The sequence below is a fragment of the Sphaerodactylus townsendi genome, linkage group LG03 (assembly GCF_021028975.2).
Source record: "Sphaerodactylus townsendi isolate TG3544 linkage group LG03, MPM_Stown_v2.3, whole genome shotgun sequence".
Taxonomy (NCBI): Eukaryota; Metazoa; Chordata; class Lepidosauria; order Squamata; family Sphaerodactylidae; genus Sphaerodactylus; species Sphaerodactylus townsendi.
The window spans coordinates 7,379-25,778 of record NC_059427.1 but is presented as its reverse complement, the minus strand read 5'-3'; the positions used below and the strand labels follow the sequence as shown (position 1 = coordinate 25,778).

At 47.6% G+C, this 18,400-nt stretch overlaps 2 protein-coding genes across 2 annotated transcripts in view; one reads left to right on the top strand and one right to left on the bottom strand.

Moving 5' to 3' along the window:
- LOC125428824 (mamu class II histocompatibility antigen, DR alpha chain-like) overlaps window positions 1–2,757 on the top strand; it is a 47,277-nt gene extending 44,520 nt beyond the window's left edge. The window contains exon 4 of the mRNA XM_048489506.1: window positions 2,000–2,757. Within this exon, the coding sequence (XP_048345463.1) occupies window positions 2,000–2,003 (4 nt within the window). The 3' untranslated portion in view covers window positions 2,004–2,757. The remainder of the gene's footprint in view (window positions 1–1,999) is intronic.
- Window positions 2,758–6,356: 3,599 nt separating this feature from the next.
- LOC125429330 (DLA class II histocompatibility antigen, DR-1 beta chain-like) lies at window positions 6,357–17,346 on the bottom strand (the record flags this gene model as incomplete). The annotated part of the gene is made up of 5 exons (XM_048490355.1): window positions 6,357–6,665; window positions 7,513–7,536; window positions 9,607–9,720; window positions 10,293–10,574; window positions 17,037–17,346. Coding segments are annotated over 5 exons (744 nt in total), but the record flags the coding sequence as incomplete, so codon positions are not given.
- Window positions 17,347–18,400: the final 1,054 nt, after the last annotated feature.

Genomic DNA, 18,400 nt, shown 5'->3' with positions numbered 1-18,400 from the left:
TGGCAGCCGTGGTCTTTCCTCATTTGAATGTCCATACTGGATTATCTTTTCCCTTAGTTCTTTTTGTCTTTCTGTCAGTTTATCAGATTTTTCCATGGGACTTCTGCTGGTGATTGTACTATTATTTTCTCCCCTGTGCTGGCGTTTTCATCTAGCAGTTCTACTATTATCTCTCCTGCTGTTTCTGGAGTGTGTACTTTTATTTCTTCTGCTGTTACAGTTGCTTTCTTTTCACAATTTTTCTATCTCTGTAAACACTTTATTCTGTATGATGAATCGCCTTTGATCTGCCAGTCTTTGCTCAGTGATATTAGAATCTGGGTAGCGTTGTTTCTACAGTTCGTACATCTGCCTCAAGTATCCTCTTTTTCCTGGCTCTGAGTTGTAGTAACAAGCCATGATGGCACGATTTTCTAAGCGCACTATACTTCTTTCTTTTGGTGACGGTTGAGTCCACTTGTAAGCCCCACTTGTCGGTACGCATGCCCAGGGACCCCAGCATGCGACGTGGCCCTTGTTAACCAGCATATTAGCCGATCACCGTATGGAATAATTTTTTGTTTGTATCACCATGTTGTATGGGTTGGTGGACACTCTTAGTCTGGTTGAGACCTGTCTGGCTTGGGAGCCTCTTCTGGTAGAATACCCGAACTCCAGCATAGCTCTCAACGTCATCGAAGCACGCAAGCCCCTTCCCCATGACAAGGGGGTGCCCATGAGGGGGGGATGATAATGATGATGATGATGATGATGATGATGATGATGATTAGTAGCCATGCCTGGAGTTGATGAACTGTGTTGGAGGAGAGCCCAATGTACAGTAAATGACAGTAGTTCAGCCTGAGCATTGCTGTGGTGTGGATCCAGGTGGTCAGGTGAGAGTTGTAGCAAGGTTGCATTTTAAACCAGAGACCCTGAGAAGATTGGTGAGCCCAACCCCCACAGTAGGAAGCCTGGTGGGCCCAACCCCCACACCACAAACTTCCTTGAGAGCCTGATGGGCCAGAAAAGGATGTATCCGAAATCCAGTAACACAACAAACGAAAGACACGGGGCTGTCTTACGGGCTAGGCTGAGTTGTAAGAAGAAGGCTTTATTTTTGCAGATGCATTATCTTTTTTCTCCAGTGTTAAAGCTGGATCCAGACTGACTCCAAGGTTTTAACTGAGCCGGCAAAGGTCAGTTGAGAGGTGCGAGGTCCAAGGGAGGCAGAAATTTATGGAGATTTATGGAGGAGAAGTCAATCTATGGCTACCAATCTTGATCCTCCTTGATCTCAGATTGCAAATGCCTTAGCAGACCAGGTGCTCAGGAGCAGCAGCCGCAGAAGGCCATTGCTTTCACCTCCTGCAGGTGAGCTCCCAAAGGCACCTGGTGGGCCACTGCGAGTAGCAGAATGCTGGACTAGATGGACTCTGGTCTGATCCAGCAGGCTAGTTCTTATGTTCTTAAATCACGGAGGAGGAGCTGGGCCAAGTCCCTCTTTCTGCTTCTGCTGACCCACCTTCCTTCCTCAGATGCCCACAGTGATGAGCCCCTCCCAGAGACGGAGGCGGACGTGGTGTGCGCCCTGGGCCTGTTTGTGTGCATCTCAGGCATCATCGTGGGCGTTGTCTTCATCGTGAAGATCCGGCGGATGAATGCGGCCAACGTACGCCGGAGGCCCATGTGAGTCCAGTCTGCAGCCAGCAGGCCCTAAGATTGGGGAGGGGGATGTCTCAGGCTGCCAAGTTTGATGGGTGGGGTACCCTCCCTGTTACTGACGGGTGCCAGAAATGGGTGAGGAGGGTGGACAGGAAGGGATTTAAGGGCAGGAAGAAAGGTCTCTAGTGTCTGTAAGCTGCAGGAGGGGGCTTGCCAAAGAGCCATGCCTAAATCATGTTATTAATTTGAAGGGGGCGGGGCGCTTGCTGCAGGGGATGCTCTGGAGGGCTCCTCTTTGGGGAATGTCTTTGGCCAGGTACATTCTTTCACCTGCCCTGTTCTCCTTCAATTCCAGGTAATCAAAGGCGGATGTGCCACTCCCTCCCTGCTGAGATCTGCACCTGCCTCTTTCTTGACTTGCGTCCTTCACGCCTCTTTTCTCGGCAAAACCTTTCCTCTTGGGGAGGCACTCTTCTGATCCCTTCTGAGTTGGGAGTGTGACTCACAGTAGCTCCATTGGCTCAATTTCTCTGCTGTCGAGGGCTCTTGGGAGTGGTGAAGTCAGTGGAAAATGAATCCACCCAGGAGAGATCTCCAGGGAAGTCACTGCCAGTAAGAGAGAGAAGGACCTGATCCCTCCACCCAGGCATGGACAGGCAGAGAAGCCATCAGGAGATTTTGTGCTTGGAAGATTCTGTGCTCACAGTGCTCCAGCAGTCCCTCATCCCATAATAATCCTGGGTTGGGGTCCCCTTCAGTGGTCTCCAGAATGAACCTAAGGCTTCCACTAGAGCAAATATCCCAACCCTGTCTCTTTTATGAGACTGCGGTAAAGGGTGGGGAATAAATATAAATAAATAAATATGCAGGATGGATGGCCACCTGTCAGGGGTGCTTTGAGTGTGTGTTCCTACATGGCAGGGGGTTGGACTGGATGGCCTTTCTGGGTCCCTTCCAACTCTATGATTCTATGATTAAGACTGGGGAGGCAATTGAGGAGTGATTTTGCTATATAAATATGCTCTGGGCGAGGCCCCTTCATGGCAATGCCCCATTCCAGCATTTCCATATGACCACTTTTATGAAAAAGAAATAAATTGGATCTGTATTGTCTAAATGCTTCTGAGTCTTAGTGCTTTGTTTTACAGCATAGGTTTTGCAGAACTAAAAATATAGGAGGAGCCATGAAGGTGTGGCCAGATCTTCCTCCTATCCTGTGTGCCAGCAGACATGCATTTGCCGTTGAGTATAAGGCTGCAAATGAGATAATCAGTGTGGTGTGGCAGTTCAGGTATCAGACTGGGAAGACCCAGATTCGAATCCCCCTTCCGCCTGAGAAACTTGGTGGGTGGCCTCAGGGCAGTCTTACATACTCAGCCTCGACCCTGGCAAGACCTGGTTTGATACTGAGAAGCTGGAACATGTTCAGAGGAGGGCAACCAAAATGGTAAAAGATCTGGAGTCCATACCCTACGAAGACCACCTTAGTGAGCTGGGGATGTTTAGGTTAAGGGGTGACATGATAGCTATGTTTAAATATTTGAAGGGACACCATGTTGAAGAGGGAGCAAGCTTGTTTTCTGCTGCCTCAGAGAGTAGGACACGGAGTAATGGATTCAAGGTGAAGGAAAAGAGATTCCACCTAAACATTAGGAAGAACTTCTTGACTGTCAGGGCTGTTCGACAGTGGAATTCACTCCCTCAGAGAGTGGTGGAGTCTCCTTCTTTGGAGGTTTTTAAACAGAGGCTGGAGGAACATATGTTGGGAATGCTTTGATTGTGTGTTCCCGCATGGCAGGGGGTTGGACTTGATGGCACTTGGGGTCTCTTCCAGCTCTATGATTCTAAGTATTTGGATGGGAGACCTCCAAGAAATGTCAAAAAAACGGACGGAGGAAAAAATTATACAAGACTTACCGCGTATGCATAAAATTGGCGTTCAATGTATTACCCTCTTATATTTCTAATCATACATAAAATACAAGTGCAACAATGCTTATTAGTATTTCTATTCCAAATAGACTTTAGTTACGCGACTAGCTTCTGCTTGCTGAACTTTTTGCTTGCTGAATTTTTCTCCGCATTGCAACAAGGCTCCTTTAAATGGTCTCCAGAAGGAGATCACGTAAGATTTCAGCCACGTATCCAGAATAACAATATACTCTTGAAGAATAAGAACTTTGTAAATGTCAGGATAATATCCTATGACTATGGTTTTGGATACAAATATATGAAGAGCAGGACTAATACGTTGGACTGTTTTGAGTGTGCACTAAACTGAGAGTGAACTGTTTGAGCACGCGTGAGAAAATCCCTGCGCTCCTTCCAAGGAAGTCTATTTGGAATAGAAAGACTAATAAGCATTGTTGCACTTGTATTTTATGTATGATTAGAAATATAAGAGGAGTAATAATATTGAATCTGCCAGTTAAGCAGCATATCGTAATGTCTTTGCAGTATACTTTTTTCCTCGTCCGCTTTTCGACGCTTCTTTGAAAGACGCACGTTTCCATTCATAAATTTCTAGACCTCCAAGAAATCCCAGGGGTGTATCACAGAGACAGGCAATGGTTAAACCACCTTGCTCAATGCCTCATGTCTGCAAAACCCTATGGGGTCACCAGAGGCCAGCTGTGACTTGGTGACAAACAACTACTATTAGTAATAACACTGACTCAGAAGAGAGTGCTTACTTTGTTCCTTTAGGCTAGGATATTCTGATTCTCTTTAGCCTTCCATGTCCTACAACCATCCTTAAACTGGTGGCCAATTTTAAAACTTATATTTTTAGATGAGCTCTGCCTATCCAAAACAGATACCCTTAGCATCTATTGCAAATAGCGTTTTTTTTTGAAGGGGGTGGATCTTGAAATAGCCTGAACTAAGATATTCTGTCCCCCTTCATTTTTGGCCTTGAAAGTCCCATGAAATAATCCTGAAATTGGTGACCAGTTTTGCAAGCCCGTCTGCCTCAAACAGACAACCTGGGCTTCCTCTGCAAATAGCTGTGGTGCGAGAGATCTGGATAGACTGTGAGCCAGGGTGCTCCATCATCCTTCATTTTCGTGGACTAAAACTGCCAGGATGGTGAACTTGGTGCCCAATCTTCAAAGGCCTGGCTGCATGTTTGGGTGAGCTATGCCTGTCGCCAAAGGGGAAACTGAACGTTCATTACAAATAGCACGGGGGAGATCTGGATATCATGTGGACCGAGGTGTTTTTGATCCCTTTATTTTGACCCTTCCTTTATTGGCAATGCAAATGGCACAATTTATCCCAGAACACAGAGGAGAGGAGGAGAAGGTGTGGAACCACTCCAGCGCCAACAGGAGAGACTCAGGAAGTGGTGGAGTGAGGAGAGGTATTGACTCTGGTGTCAGCTGCCTGGCCGAGTGCAAGGCACAAGTTCTCACCTTTCAGGACCCTGGACAGCGGACACAGCTGCCTCTGGGATCACTCCTCACTCACTCAGGAATCCAGGAAAGACTTGATCACCCCTCCCTGTACTTAAAACTGGGAAGGGGAGAGGTCGTCTTCCTCATGACGGTGCCCTTTTTGAGCCTGCTCTCTGGATTAAGCAGTGCCCCGTCTCCATGGCAAACTGTTTCTCTTCCCTCCCCAAGTGAAATCCTCCATGCAAAGAAGAGTTGCTGGTGAGTGTTTATGTTGCTGAGTCTCACTCCAGGCCTGATCCAGACTTTGCAAGCAAGGAAGGACTCCCTCCAAGCAGGAAGCTACTTCAGACTGGATGTTTCCGGCCAGCCACCCAGCCTTCTATCTGTAGGGGAGTGCCAAGAGCCAAAAATGAGTTAGGCTGGGGTCTCCCATCTCATTCAGCTCCTGGGCACCTTGGGACTTTTTTTGAGGATGCGGGGGGGGGGGGGGGCACATCATGAGGACTGAGGCCAATTTTAAAATAATTAGGAAGTTACAAGCCACGGATCCTCCTAAGACAGAGGCAGCTGTTCCTGCAGGGGGTGCATTTTTGGACGTATCGGCACCAAACTTTCAGGGTATCATCTGGAGACTGTCCTGATGGCACCCCCCCAAGTTTGATGCAGTTTGGCACAAGGGGGCAAAGTTATGGACCCTCAAAGGGGGTGCCACCATCCCCCATTTTTGCTAAGGAGATGGGGGCTACCCTTTTGAGGGTCCATAACTTTGGACCCCCTGATCCAAACTGCACCAAGCTAAATTTTGGTGCTGATATGTCCAAAAATGCACCCCCTGCAGGAACATCCCAGAAATTTGCCCAAGAACCTTTGTTCTGCATTGAGCCAGTGTGGTGGTCAGAGTGATACCCCCCAGGTTTGGTGCAGTTTGGTTTAGGGGGGCCAAAGTTACGGGCCCTCAAAACTGTAGCCCCCATCTCCTATTAGCTCCCATTGGAAACAATGGGGGATGGGGCACCCCCTTTGGGAGTCCATAACTTTGGACTCCTTGAACCAAACCTCAGAGAACTTGGGGGGTAGCATAAGGACAGTCTCCTGATGATACGCTGAAATTCTGGTGCTGATATGTCTAAAAATGCACCCCCTGCAGGCCAAAAACAGAAAACCACTAAAATACCCAAAAATGAGCCCTGCATTTTTGGTGCCCACCACAAGGTGGCGTCCTGGCCAGCTGCCCACCTTGCCCAATGGGCATTACGCCCCTGGGTGTGATAAAATGTAAACTGAGAGGCTCAGCCAAAACTCACACAGACAACTCTCTATAAAGTATTTTTTTAATTAGACAAAATCTCAAAGCGAACAGTCTCTCCAGTTAAAGTTATCAACAAAGACTCATAAATGCCATTTTATAGCCTTTTCGAAGCAGCAATTGTTAGCAGTTCTCGCCAAATCGGGAGCTTTCTAGCAGTCTCAGCGGTTTCAGCATCATTCAGTCAAAGTATGACCTGTGTGTGTGTGTGTTTGTGTTCAGGGGAGGGAGATTGGTAGAGCTGCATGAAAATCTTGTTTGCTGAAGAAAATGATTTCTCAGATGTCAGAGCTGGAGCCGTCAGGCCTAACCAATGAGCCCTGTCAGGAAACAGAAGGAGAGACGCTATATTAGCTGCCCCTGATCTATGCAGGGGTAAAGGCCCCGTTGTACGCCGGGAAAGAACTGATTGATTTTATTTATTTTTATTTATCTCATTTATACCCCATCTTTCTCCCCAATGGAGACTTAAAGCTGCTTACAACATCCTTCCCTCATCCTCAGTTTTTATCCTCACAACAACCCAGCGAGGTGAGTTAAGTGCAGGGTGTGTGACTGAGGTCACAGAGAGAGCCAAGCCAAAGAGTGGAGACTCGGGAACCTTGCCTCCTGTATTCCCAAGTTCTGGACACCCTCCTGGATCACCACACTGGCACTCACCCTGGCAGAGATCTCCCGACCCCTCCACAACCTGCTCAGAGTTTCACAGAATGGTGGAATCATAGAGTTGGAAGAGACCCCAAGGGCCATCCAGTCCAACACCCAGCCATGGAGCAACTCACAATCAAAGCACCCCTGACATATGCCCCTCCAACCTCTGTCTAAAAACCTCTGAAGAAGGAGAGTCAGGCAGGTTATGTGGGAAGGTGCGTGAGTTACACACAGCCTCATGCTGGGGGTGGGGAGGACCAAAGAGATCCTCCAGGCCTCAGGGATGACTCGCACCTGCGTCTTCCTTCTACAGTGCAGGTGATAACACCACTGGCCTACCTCACAGGGCCATTGGGAGGATGGCAGATACATTTTCTGACGTTTCTTGAACACTCTCAAATCGGTGCCAAATCTAACTGGCTTTGTACAACCAGTTTAAACTGTGGGCTGTTCCTACTTTCCAGGCAGGATTAGAACCAGGTAACATTATTGGAGGTGATGCACAGAGAGCCTTACCTGCCGCAGGTGCATTGAGAGGTGCTACAGAGAAAGAGAGGGAGAGACACAGTCAAAGCCCTTGAAGGGGTTTTGAGTTGATTTCTATGGGTTTCCCGTGCTACGAACTGCCCCACAAGAACCCCCTTCCCCCCGAAGAGCCCTGCTGGATCAGACCAGTGAGGGTCCATCCAGTCCAGCATCCCATCTCATACGGTGGCTGACCAGGTCCTCTGGAGGGGCATCGACAGGGCAGAGAGCCTGAGGCCTTCCCCTGATGTTGCCTCCTGGCACTTTTTAAATAAGATCAGCACTTTACAACATATTCCCTTATGGTTCGTTCTTTGGTGCTAATGATGCGCACTTTCTGTTTTTGTTGGGGGGGGGGGGGCTTACATTAATAGTTGGAGACCAGCTTGGTATGCAGAACCAGAACTGCCAGGGGAAGAAAGAGGCCACCCCCACACCAGGTCTCTGGTTTTCACTGGGGGCCTCAAATTCAGAGGTGGGGAGCAGAAGCTGGAAGAGCCCTGGGCAGAGGGAGAGGGATTGCCCCCCTCCAGCACTGTTCAGCCCCCTCCCCATTTCATAAGAACATAAGGAGGAGCCTGCTAGGTCAGACCAGAGTCCATCTAGTCCAGCTCTCTGCTACTCGCAGTGGCCCACCAGGTGCCTTTGGGAGCTCACTTGCAGGATGTGAACGAAATGGCCTTCTGCGGCTGTTGCTCCCGAGCACCTGGACTGTTAAGGCATTTGCAATCTCAGATCAAAGAGGATAGGATACCTATTGCTGTATTATTTTGCTTTTAACTTGCTAAACAGATCTATTTTTATTGTAATTTTATATTAGATTGTATTTTTATATCGATGTGTAGAGGTATTTATTATTGCTCTGGTTATTTCCTTAAAAAAAAATCTGAACTGATTTGAATCCCTCGAAGTCAACCGTCAAGTTATGTGGACTATTTCCTTGCTACTGAACTATACTTGAGACTGCAGAATGTGTCTGTGTAAATCCTGATCCATTTATGCCTATTAAAGGTTAATAAAGATAAAGATAAAAGAGGATTAAGATTGATAGCCATAAATCGACTTCTCCTCCATAAATCTATCCAAGCCCCTTTTAAAGCTATCCAGGTTAGTGGCCATCACCACCTCCTGTGGCAGCATATTCCAAACACCAATCACACATTGCATGAAGAAGTGTTTCCTTTTATTAGTCCTAATTCTTCCCCCCAGCATTTTCAATGAATGCCCCCCCCCCCCCCTGATTCTAGTATTGTGAGAAAGAGAGAAAAATTTAAAGTGAGAAGATCAGCAATTTCATGCTTGAGCTCTTTAAGAACTCTTGGGTGAATGCAATCTGGGCCAGGTGATCTGGTAGCATTTAGTTTATCAATGGCTGCCAGAACTTCTTCCTTGTCTACCACTATCTTCGCTAGTTCCTCGGATTCACCTCCTTAAGAAGCTTGGTTCAGGTGCAGGAATACCCTCACTTCCTCTAGGGTGAAGACAGAGGCAAAGAATCTTCATTCAGCTTCTGTTGCTATCTCTCTGTCATCTTTTAGCAACACCTTTTGTTCCTTCGGGTCATCTGGGGCCACACCTTCCCATAGCTGGCTTCCTGCTTTTGATGTACTTGAAGAACTGTTTGTTGCTGGTCTTGATGTTCACAGCCATGCATTCCTCATAATCCTTTTTTGCCTCCCTTACAGCTAACTTGCTTCTCTTTTGCCACCATTTGTGTTCCCTCTCATATTCTTCATCAGTCAAACTGGACTTCCATTTTCTAAAAGACATTTTCTTTTTTCTGATAATTTCCTCAACTTCTCTTGTTAACCATGGTGGCTTTCTTTTGGACTGGGCGCTGCCTTCCTAACCTGTGGAACACATTCCAGCTGAGCTATGCCTGCAGTTTTTAAGTCCCGCCAAGGACTTTTGGACAGTTTTGACCCCTCTTGATTTCCTCCTTTCAGCTTCCATTCATTCCCCTCATCTTTGAGAGAAGCCTCTTCTGAAGGCGAATGTAACTACATCAGTAGTTGTCACTTGTTCGCATGCAGAGATACTGAATTTCATTCCTCTCTCACCAGCCCCCCACTCCTAGGTGCTTACCTCTTCTATTCCTCAGGTAGAGGGAGACTGACACGGCCCCAAAGACCACCCCCATCAAGGCCACCAAAACTCCTGTCCACATTTTGTTCTTGGAAGAGTTTGACATCTGTGGCTCTGTGGGAAAAGGAAGAAGCCTCATGTGAGGAGACGGATCGGGGCCAGGGTCTCCAGATACTGCCCCCCCACCGGCAAGGCTTCTGACTCCAGGGGATTTGATTGGGCTTCTGGGGCCCTGTTCTCCAGACCAGCCACTCCCCAAAATAAGGCATCTTTCCTGACAATTATGAACCTCCCAGAAAGGAGAGGAAGGCCTGAAGAGATTCCACAATTATATCTGCAGGAACCGGAAGCCACCTTCAGACTGGTGTGAGGATACACAAAACTGGGTCAGGAACCCCTGGAGAACGGCCACGGGGAGGGACATCTCAGAAATCGACCACTGCCTTTCTCTCCCCCTCCTTTCGTTCCATCTTGGTTGCGGAACACGTAAGAATTTATTTGCAAGATCAGGACTCGACCTGACACCACCCTGTCCAGCCAGAACCCTCCCTGGGAAGTTACCAGCCGGGTCAGCTCAGTCTCTGAGATTATCACAGTGGAGGAAGGAGCCTGGAACTCCCCTCCGGCAATGTGTGATTGTGTGTCATCAAGAGAGGGGAAAAGGGGGAAGCCCCCGAGTCTCTCACCCCACAGGACGGTGACGGGCTCCTTCAGGCTGCTGTGCTCCACCTGGCAGGCGAAGACGTCTCCCCGCTTGGGCACCGTCTCCACCATCGCCTGGTTCTGGAAGGTCCAGTCTCCGTTCTGGAGCTCATCCGCATATCCCACCCCTTCCGTCTGCTCCTGCCCGTTCTTCAGCCACCGGATGGTCACCTCTGAGGGATAATAACCGGCCGCGGTGCAGATGAGGAGGCTGTGGTGGGACCGGGGGTCTCCCTTGGTGTGGGAAATTTTCACTGTGGGTTGAGCTGGGGAGTGAGAAGAGGGAAAACTTTAGAGACGCAGGAGATCCAAAACAGCACAGATCGAGAAAAGGAAGCTGTTCTCATTCATGTTTGCGGCTGATACATTCCTAGTAACACAACATTCGGCCTCTCCCACCCACCAAGGAAATGAATGATTCACCAACTCTCCTTCCATTCTCTATACAAATTGAAGTCTCTTTCCCATTTTTCTTCCAGAACACTAGCAGTTTTTTGCAGGATCAAATCAGCCAGTCCTGCGTCCCCTTTCTGGCAACAAATAATCCCTGACCTGCTCTGGTGGGTCAGCTGCAACCCTCTGGAAGCCCCTTTCAACGGGCAGAAATAGCAGGTGCTGCCACAGCTGGAAACAATTCTGGAAATGTATTCTTGAAGGCTTTCACGGCTGGAATCACTGGGGTGCTGTGTGGTTTCCGGGCTGTATGGCCATGTTCTAGCAGCATTCTCTCCTGACGTTTCGCCTGCATGTGTGGCTGAATGCATCGTCAGAGGATCTGAAATTCTGGAAATGCCTTGGGTCATTCAAGGAACCCGGTAAATTCTCCTTTGACTCCTGCTTGAGGGTCACCTGGGGTGTGTGTGTTCCTTTCTTGACTCTGGGAAGCTCAGAAGAAAGAGGGCTTCTCCCTTCATTTCTCCCCAGCATTTGGTTCTCAGGGTAGACTGACTCTGCACATGGAGGTTTCCATTCACTACCATAGCTAATAACTACTAGGAGAGCTTCTCTTCAGTATAATATGGTCACTGGATTGCCTGACTGGGCAGGCCCAGGTTCTCATCCACAAATGTTCTCCCAAAGGCCTCATTCTCTTCACCCAGGACTCTCTTCGGGGAGGGGGGTCCCGCCAAAGGTTTGTGCAAGTCCCAAAACATAGGATGTTTATTGGATTATAAAATATTTTTTATGAAAGATGGAGGGAAGGGTCAATTGTTTTAGCCCCCCAGAGGCTGAGATAAGCCAAGGAGAGTAACAGTGGGATAAAAAGAGAAAATGTTCAGAATGCTACTGTTTGGAAAAGTAATCCTGCAGTGCTCTATTCTGACCACAGATGTGGGTTTTTTGTCCATTTTACACAGGGTTTTCTAAGCCCCATTAAGTGCCTGCCTCAGACCCTGGAGTTCTCGGCTGGTCTCCCATTCAAATACCAACCAGGGCTGACCCTGCTTAGCTTTGGAGATTTCTTTTGATTGGGCCAGCCTGGGCCATGCAAGTGAGCGCAGACTAAAAACAGAGGCAGTCCCCCACACCCGTCTCTGCACAACAAACTGGGACTTCCTGGGGGTCCCATTCAAGTACTAACCAAGACATAGAACCGCACATGAGCTCAAGTAGAGTCTTAAATAAGGACCGGGACATCATGGGCGAAGGAAAATTGTGAGACCAACAACTGGTAGAATTGAACCACAATGTTAAAGCCTCTAGCTGGGGGATGAATGCATCTCAATAGACCCATGGTGGCGAACCTATGGCACTCCAGATGTTCATGGACTACAATTCCCATCAGCCCCTGCCAGCATGGCCAATTGTAGTCCATTAACATCTAGAGTGCCATAGATTCGCCACCACTGCAATAGACCAACTGAAGGATATGCATACTTGTTGATGAGGCCGAGGCAATGGAGACCTGGGAGGAGGCTGCAGAAGCTGGGAGCGGATGTGTGTCTCATGATGTCAGTTTCAACAGACACGGGTAGGTGCTGAGAAAACAGAACGGGTGGAGGAGGAGAGGAAAACCCACAGTTCTGGCAAGCAAGAGGGCTTGATGGGGCACAACCACAACAGTCTTGAGGAAGGAAGCAGATGAATAATGTTTTAAGAAACTGGGAAGGGGTAATGAGAACACACGTTATGTCTGCTGAGAGAGAAACTGGGTACCAAAGTAAACAAAGAATACGCCTCTGCCCCACCCCCAAGAGATGGGGGGGGGGGGTGTCAGGAGAACCAGCATGCTGTATTAAGAGCACTGGACTCTAATCTGGAGAATCCCTCCTCATGATTGGTGCACTCTCACCAGATTTGTTTCCCTGCTCCTGCACCTGAAGCCCGCTGGATGACCTTGGGGCAGCCCCGGTTCTCTCTGAACTCTCTCAGTCCCACCTGCCTCACAAGGTGTCTTGTGGGGAGAGGAAGGGAAAAGGAGTTTATAAGTCATCTTGAGGCTCCTTACAGAAGAAAAGGGGGTGCAAATCTTTCTCTTCCTCCTTTTTCTCCCCCCCCCCCCCATTTCTAAACCAGGCCCTGCAGAAGAGAGGAAAAGTCACCATCCAGCAATTGCTGGCTCTCATGTTGACACACCTTGCGCTTCCAGCCTGGCTTGTGTGTGCGTTTATGGAGGCAGGGGCATTTGTAAAGAACAAAATGCATTTCCACTGGACTGCAGAGAGAAGATAGTGTTGTTTTTTAGCCTTTTCCGTTAGAGTCTCTTCTTCATTATGTAAGGAGGAGGGGGTGGAGAGAGAAGGAATGTAAGATCTCATGTCACTTCCTTTTTTCATACTATCTAAGACTTGGGAGAATGATGATTTGGAGCTAGGCAACCAGACCTCTTTAAATAAAAATTTCAGGAAACAATTGCTGGAGAGAATAAGGGACTGTTTTGTTTTTTCTTATCCCAAGCCACAAGTATTGCTTTTTTTCTTGGGCGGACCTGCTCTCTGAACATTTTTGTGTGTGTGGTTTGAGGGTCTTAAGAGTGTACAAAGCTGACTTTTCATCCTTTGAATTGCAACTGTAACTTGTGATACTTGCTTTCTTTATCTCAGGATATTAAAAGTTGGTAAAAGCTTGTATGGGCAAATGATTTTTATTTCAGTGGGAAGTATATACCTTTGACTTCAATGTACATGTTATGGGCTGGGCATATTCACTCTTATTTACAGAGAAGATGTCACTTTTGTTTTAGACTCTGTCTTTCATAACTATATAACAACTTCCTTATCCATACAAATGAATTCTTCACAAAAATAGAACAGAAACCTCTTGATCTGCTGAAACTGTTTTGGGAAGATGTTCCTTATTTCTAGCAGAGAGAGAGAGAGAGAAAGTCATGTCTCCAAAATTATGCACGTTGCAAAAACAGTTATTGAAATGTAGAGTTGCCAATCTTCAGATGGGGTCTAGAGAGCTCTTGGAATTACAACTCCTCTCCAAACATCAGTTTCCCTGGACAAAATGGCTACTTTGGAGGGGGGACTCTATGCCATTATGCCCCATGGAGGTTTTTCCCTTCTCCAAACTCCGTTTTCCCTGACTCCACCCCAAGGTCTTCAGTAATATCCCAATCCAGAGTTGGCGACCATATAGAAACTTCCAAATAAATGTCACAGTGCCTAAGAAGATGAAAGATTTAATCCACTGGAAAGAGATGGAATGTGAACAAATTTGCCCATTTTTACAGTTTAGATATTTTTATATGGCCCACACAGGTAAACTTTTCAGTGCATTGTGTACTGAATGTGAAAGCAAACCTGTTGTCTGTGATGGCTAGCACCTGGCTCTGCATAAAAGGTAAACTTCAACAACTGAGCTCCTTTCCCTTCTTTAAAAATAGTATATTTCTGCTCTCAGATGTGTATTGGCACCATATATTTACCAAAGAGATTGTAAGTGTTATAAGGGATAACAAAAAATACTGTGCACAATATCTTTTAACCTGGGATAGAACATCCCTTATAAATGCTGCTTTGAAGCATCTTTTTAGAGGTGATGTCCAGAGGGTAAAATTAATAGTTTTAAACATAAAGCACTGTATAATAAGTTTCATAAATGCCCAGCGTACCAGAAAATTGCATTATTTATCTGATCGATTACTGTACTGTTTTCTTTGAGCAAATTTTCCCTTCCAAATATCCATTCTTGGTTTAAGAAACCAGCAATACATGTAAAGTAAATGTTGTTTTAATGTAAGCACATCAGAGCTTTCTTTTCTACCCACTATAATATTGATGTTTGGAACACAGAGATGTAATTTTGTTTAAATCTTGTATATGTTTGTGCACACCGTCAAAACCTGCTGTGGAAGCAGTTCTCAAACTATCTGAAATGGAGTCCACCTCTATACTTTTGGGAACTTTCAGTACTACTGGGCTGTCATCTGAGTCTGGACTTGGACCTAGGTGCTGCTCAGCGGGGTTCAGGGGGCAAATGGGAATATTACCATGTCCTTCACCTCCTGTGCTGCTGCTAACCAGAACCAAGCCAAATGTCCTAGCAATGCTGCAGGTGTCTTTGGCTTGGACTTGGCCATTGCTATTGTGGATCCAGGTGGCCACAGATAGGGTGCCTGGGTGTGAGCTGAGCTTCTGAGAATGAACAGTGCCCTGCAGTGAAGAAGAGGAGCAGTAGAAGGGATTTCAACAATTCTGTCTCTCCCTTTCCTGTCATTGGGAGGAAAGTAATTAAGGATGCCGAGGAAGTTTTAAAAATGGCATGTTAGAAAGACAGAAGCAGCAACACAGCAGCCCACTTGATTTAGGCTGAAATTGGAAGCACACACACACTTCCTTCCTTCCTTCCTTCCTTCCTTCCTTCCTTCCTTCCTTCCTTCCTTCCTTCCTTCCTTCCTTCCTTCCTTCCTTCCTTCCTTCCTTCCCCACAGCAAGTCCCTTCCCCCCACCCTGGCCCAGGGATCCAAAGATCCCTGGGCAAAAAAAGCCCTCGCCCCACCCCAGCAGCCTTCCATGCTGCTATGCTTCCTGAGATGTCTGAATAATAAAATCAAGAACTTCTGTTCCACCACCCCTGAACTTCAATTGGGAGTGAAAAGTTGGTTTAGAGTCAGGCATGCAACTTGGTCATATTCACTGCAAATGAAATTCCCCTAAATTACATAGGGTTCATCTTAAATAAGAATACTTTATTAAACATGTATTGGACAAAGGGGTTTTTTTTTAATTTAATGCAGAGTATTTTCATACTTTTAATTCCTACCAGTGATTTTGTCATCGTTTATTTCCTCTCAACTCACTTTCTCCAGCTTAAAAAAAAATGCTGCTTTAATAATCACTGTAGCCAAATGCCCAAAAACAAAGAGCAAAAAGAGTGAAGGGAGAAGATTATTTTATTTTTTTATTTATTTATTAAATTTGTATTATTGTATTATTATTTGTATTATTTATTTATTAAATTTGTATTATTAGAAATAAGGAATGAAATAGGTCTCTTTTCAACATTTGCTTCTAATTAACAACCTGTATGGCAAAGAGGTGGTAATTTAAATTGTTTGTTGACACCAGATTTGAGAAAAATTTTAAGTATTGGGATGAATGAGCAATTGGTTGCCCAAATAGTTGCATGGAGGACAATGTAATAGAAATCTGAAAATAAAGATGCTAAAACTTATACAAAGCTGAGCAGTCAGGATATACCTTTTTTAAAGATATGCTGTCAAGTCACAGCTCTTATGGTGATCCCGTAGGGTTTTCAAGGCATGAGGCGTTTGGAAGGGGTTTGTTGTAGCCCGTCTTCACATCATGACCTTGGTGTTCTTGGAGGTCTCCCATCCAAATACTGATCAGGGCCAACCCTGCTTAGCTCCTAGAATCTGACAAGATTAGTCTAGCCTGGAACTATTCAGGTCAGGGCTGGGAAGCATCCATAGTAATTATCCATATCATACTATGGTAAAAATGCTTGACTCTTTTAATCTCATTTATATTTATGACGAGTATGCAGAGTTGGTGTAGAGTTTATAGCATCATTCTGGGATCTGGATTCAAACCCCCCACTCAGGCATAAAACTCACTGGGTACCTTGAGGCAATCATTATTTCTTAGCGCAGCCTACCTCACAGGGTTATTGAGAGGATAATAATTCATTCCAAGCTGCTTGGGAAAAGAAGACCCAGTGGGAAAAAATGTTCTTTGGTCATAGTGTGGGAAGGCAGCCTTTGGGGGGGGGGGATGGCCGCCCATGGAGGGGGACTCAGAGTTTGCCCCGGCTCCATTTTCCCTAGCCACGCCTCTGCCAGCCGCAGATGCAGGGAAAACGTTAGGAACAAGATCCACCAGACCACGGCCACGCAGCCTGGAAAACCCACCAGAACCAGTTGAATCCGGCCGTGAAAGCCTTCCACAATGCATGCTGTATCTGTGCATTTCACATTTTTAGCAGTAGGAGAGGGGCTACCTCCAGAAGTAGGACCCCCCCCGCCCCCGCCCCCGCCCCCGCCGCAGCCCCCAGCCAACCTGGCATAGCGGTGAAGCGCAGGTGGACTCAGACCCGGCAGCCCGCGTTGGATCCCCTACATCCCTCCAGCCTGAGCACCCCCGCGACTTCCCGCAGTTTCTGCTCCCACCACGCAGGATCTTCCTGGTGCCCCTGAAGGCGGGGGAGGGGGAGGATGAGGCGCCGCCCCGCCCCCCCCATCGCTCCCTCCCCTCGCTTTCCCCGGCTGCTTCCACCTCCCCCCTCCCCTCCCCTCCCCACCCCCCGCCTGCCCCGCTCACTCTGCCTGGCGACGAGGCCGTCTTGCTGGTCGACCGCGAAGTTGTGGCGGCAGAAGCGGTCCACTTCGGCCCGCGTGTACTCCACTCCTTCCTTGTGGCTGTTCCAGTCTCGGGCGACGGGCTCCCCCAGCTCCGTGACGGCCTCGAAGGTCCCGCGGCGGCTGTCGAAGGTGACGAACTCCTGCCGGTCGTAGATGTACCTGTCCAGGAAGATCACCTGCCCCGCCGTCCAGTTGGCGAAGCGGCACTCGTGCTTCCACTGGTACAGGAAATGGGGGGCTGAAGCGGGGGGGGGGGGCAGAGAGAAGGGTCACGAGGGGGAACGGAGCTCCTGTTGCCCCCTCCCCCCAAACAGCCCCCTCCCTTTGCTGAACCGGTGCAAATGTAACCCATGCCAGTAGGGTTTTTTTGTTCTGTTTGGCTCTTAGGGCCCAGGGGACAAGAGCTCACTGAGCATGTGCAGTTGGTAAGCTTGTGTAACCCCCATGCTCAGAATGGGTTGACCCAGAAAGGGGAGGAGACTCAAAGCAGCAGGAGGCTGCAGAGCTCATGTAGTTTGGAGGAGACGAGGCTACCAGACTAGGACCTTGATTTGTGTAATAAGCCCTTAACACACTAATGATACCCCCCTGAACCAAACTGCACCAAACTTGGGGGTTATCATTAGGGCAGTCTCCTGATGAGACCATGAAGGATTTGAGACTGTGCCTTCAGAAATGTGCCCCCCACAGCCTGCAACCCCCATTGACAGCAATGCAGAAAACTCAATGCAGAACAAAGATTCTTGGGCAAATTTCTAGGATGTTCCTGCAGGGGGTGCATTTTTGGATGTATCAGCACCAAAATTTCAGGGTATCATCTGGAGATGATGGCACCCCCCAAATTTGGTGCAGTTTGGTTCAGGGGGGCCAAAGTTATGGACCCTCAAAACTGTAGCCCCCATCTCCTATTAGCTCCCATTGGAAACAATGGGGGATGGGGCACCCCCTTTGGGAGTCCATAACTTTGGATTCCTTGAACCAAACCTCACCAAACATGGTGAGTAGCATACGGACAGTCTCCTGATGATATGCTGAAATTTTGGTGTTGATATGTCTAAAAATGCACCCCCTGCAGGCACCAATGTCCTGATGCAAAAAATGTTTGGTCATGGTGGAGTGGCCACCCATGGGGGGGGGGCATCCAACTCGGTTTTGCCCAGGGCTACAGTTTGCCCAGGGCTGCCTCGTTACGCCCCTGCCTTAACACCTTGTTAAGGTAACTGCAATGTTGTTGGGAACTACTGGGAAGGTAGTTTATTTTTGCTATGTTGAAAATGTTGGAGTTTATTGTTTCAGGGTTTCTTTTTGTGGTTGTAATGGGTG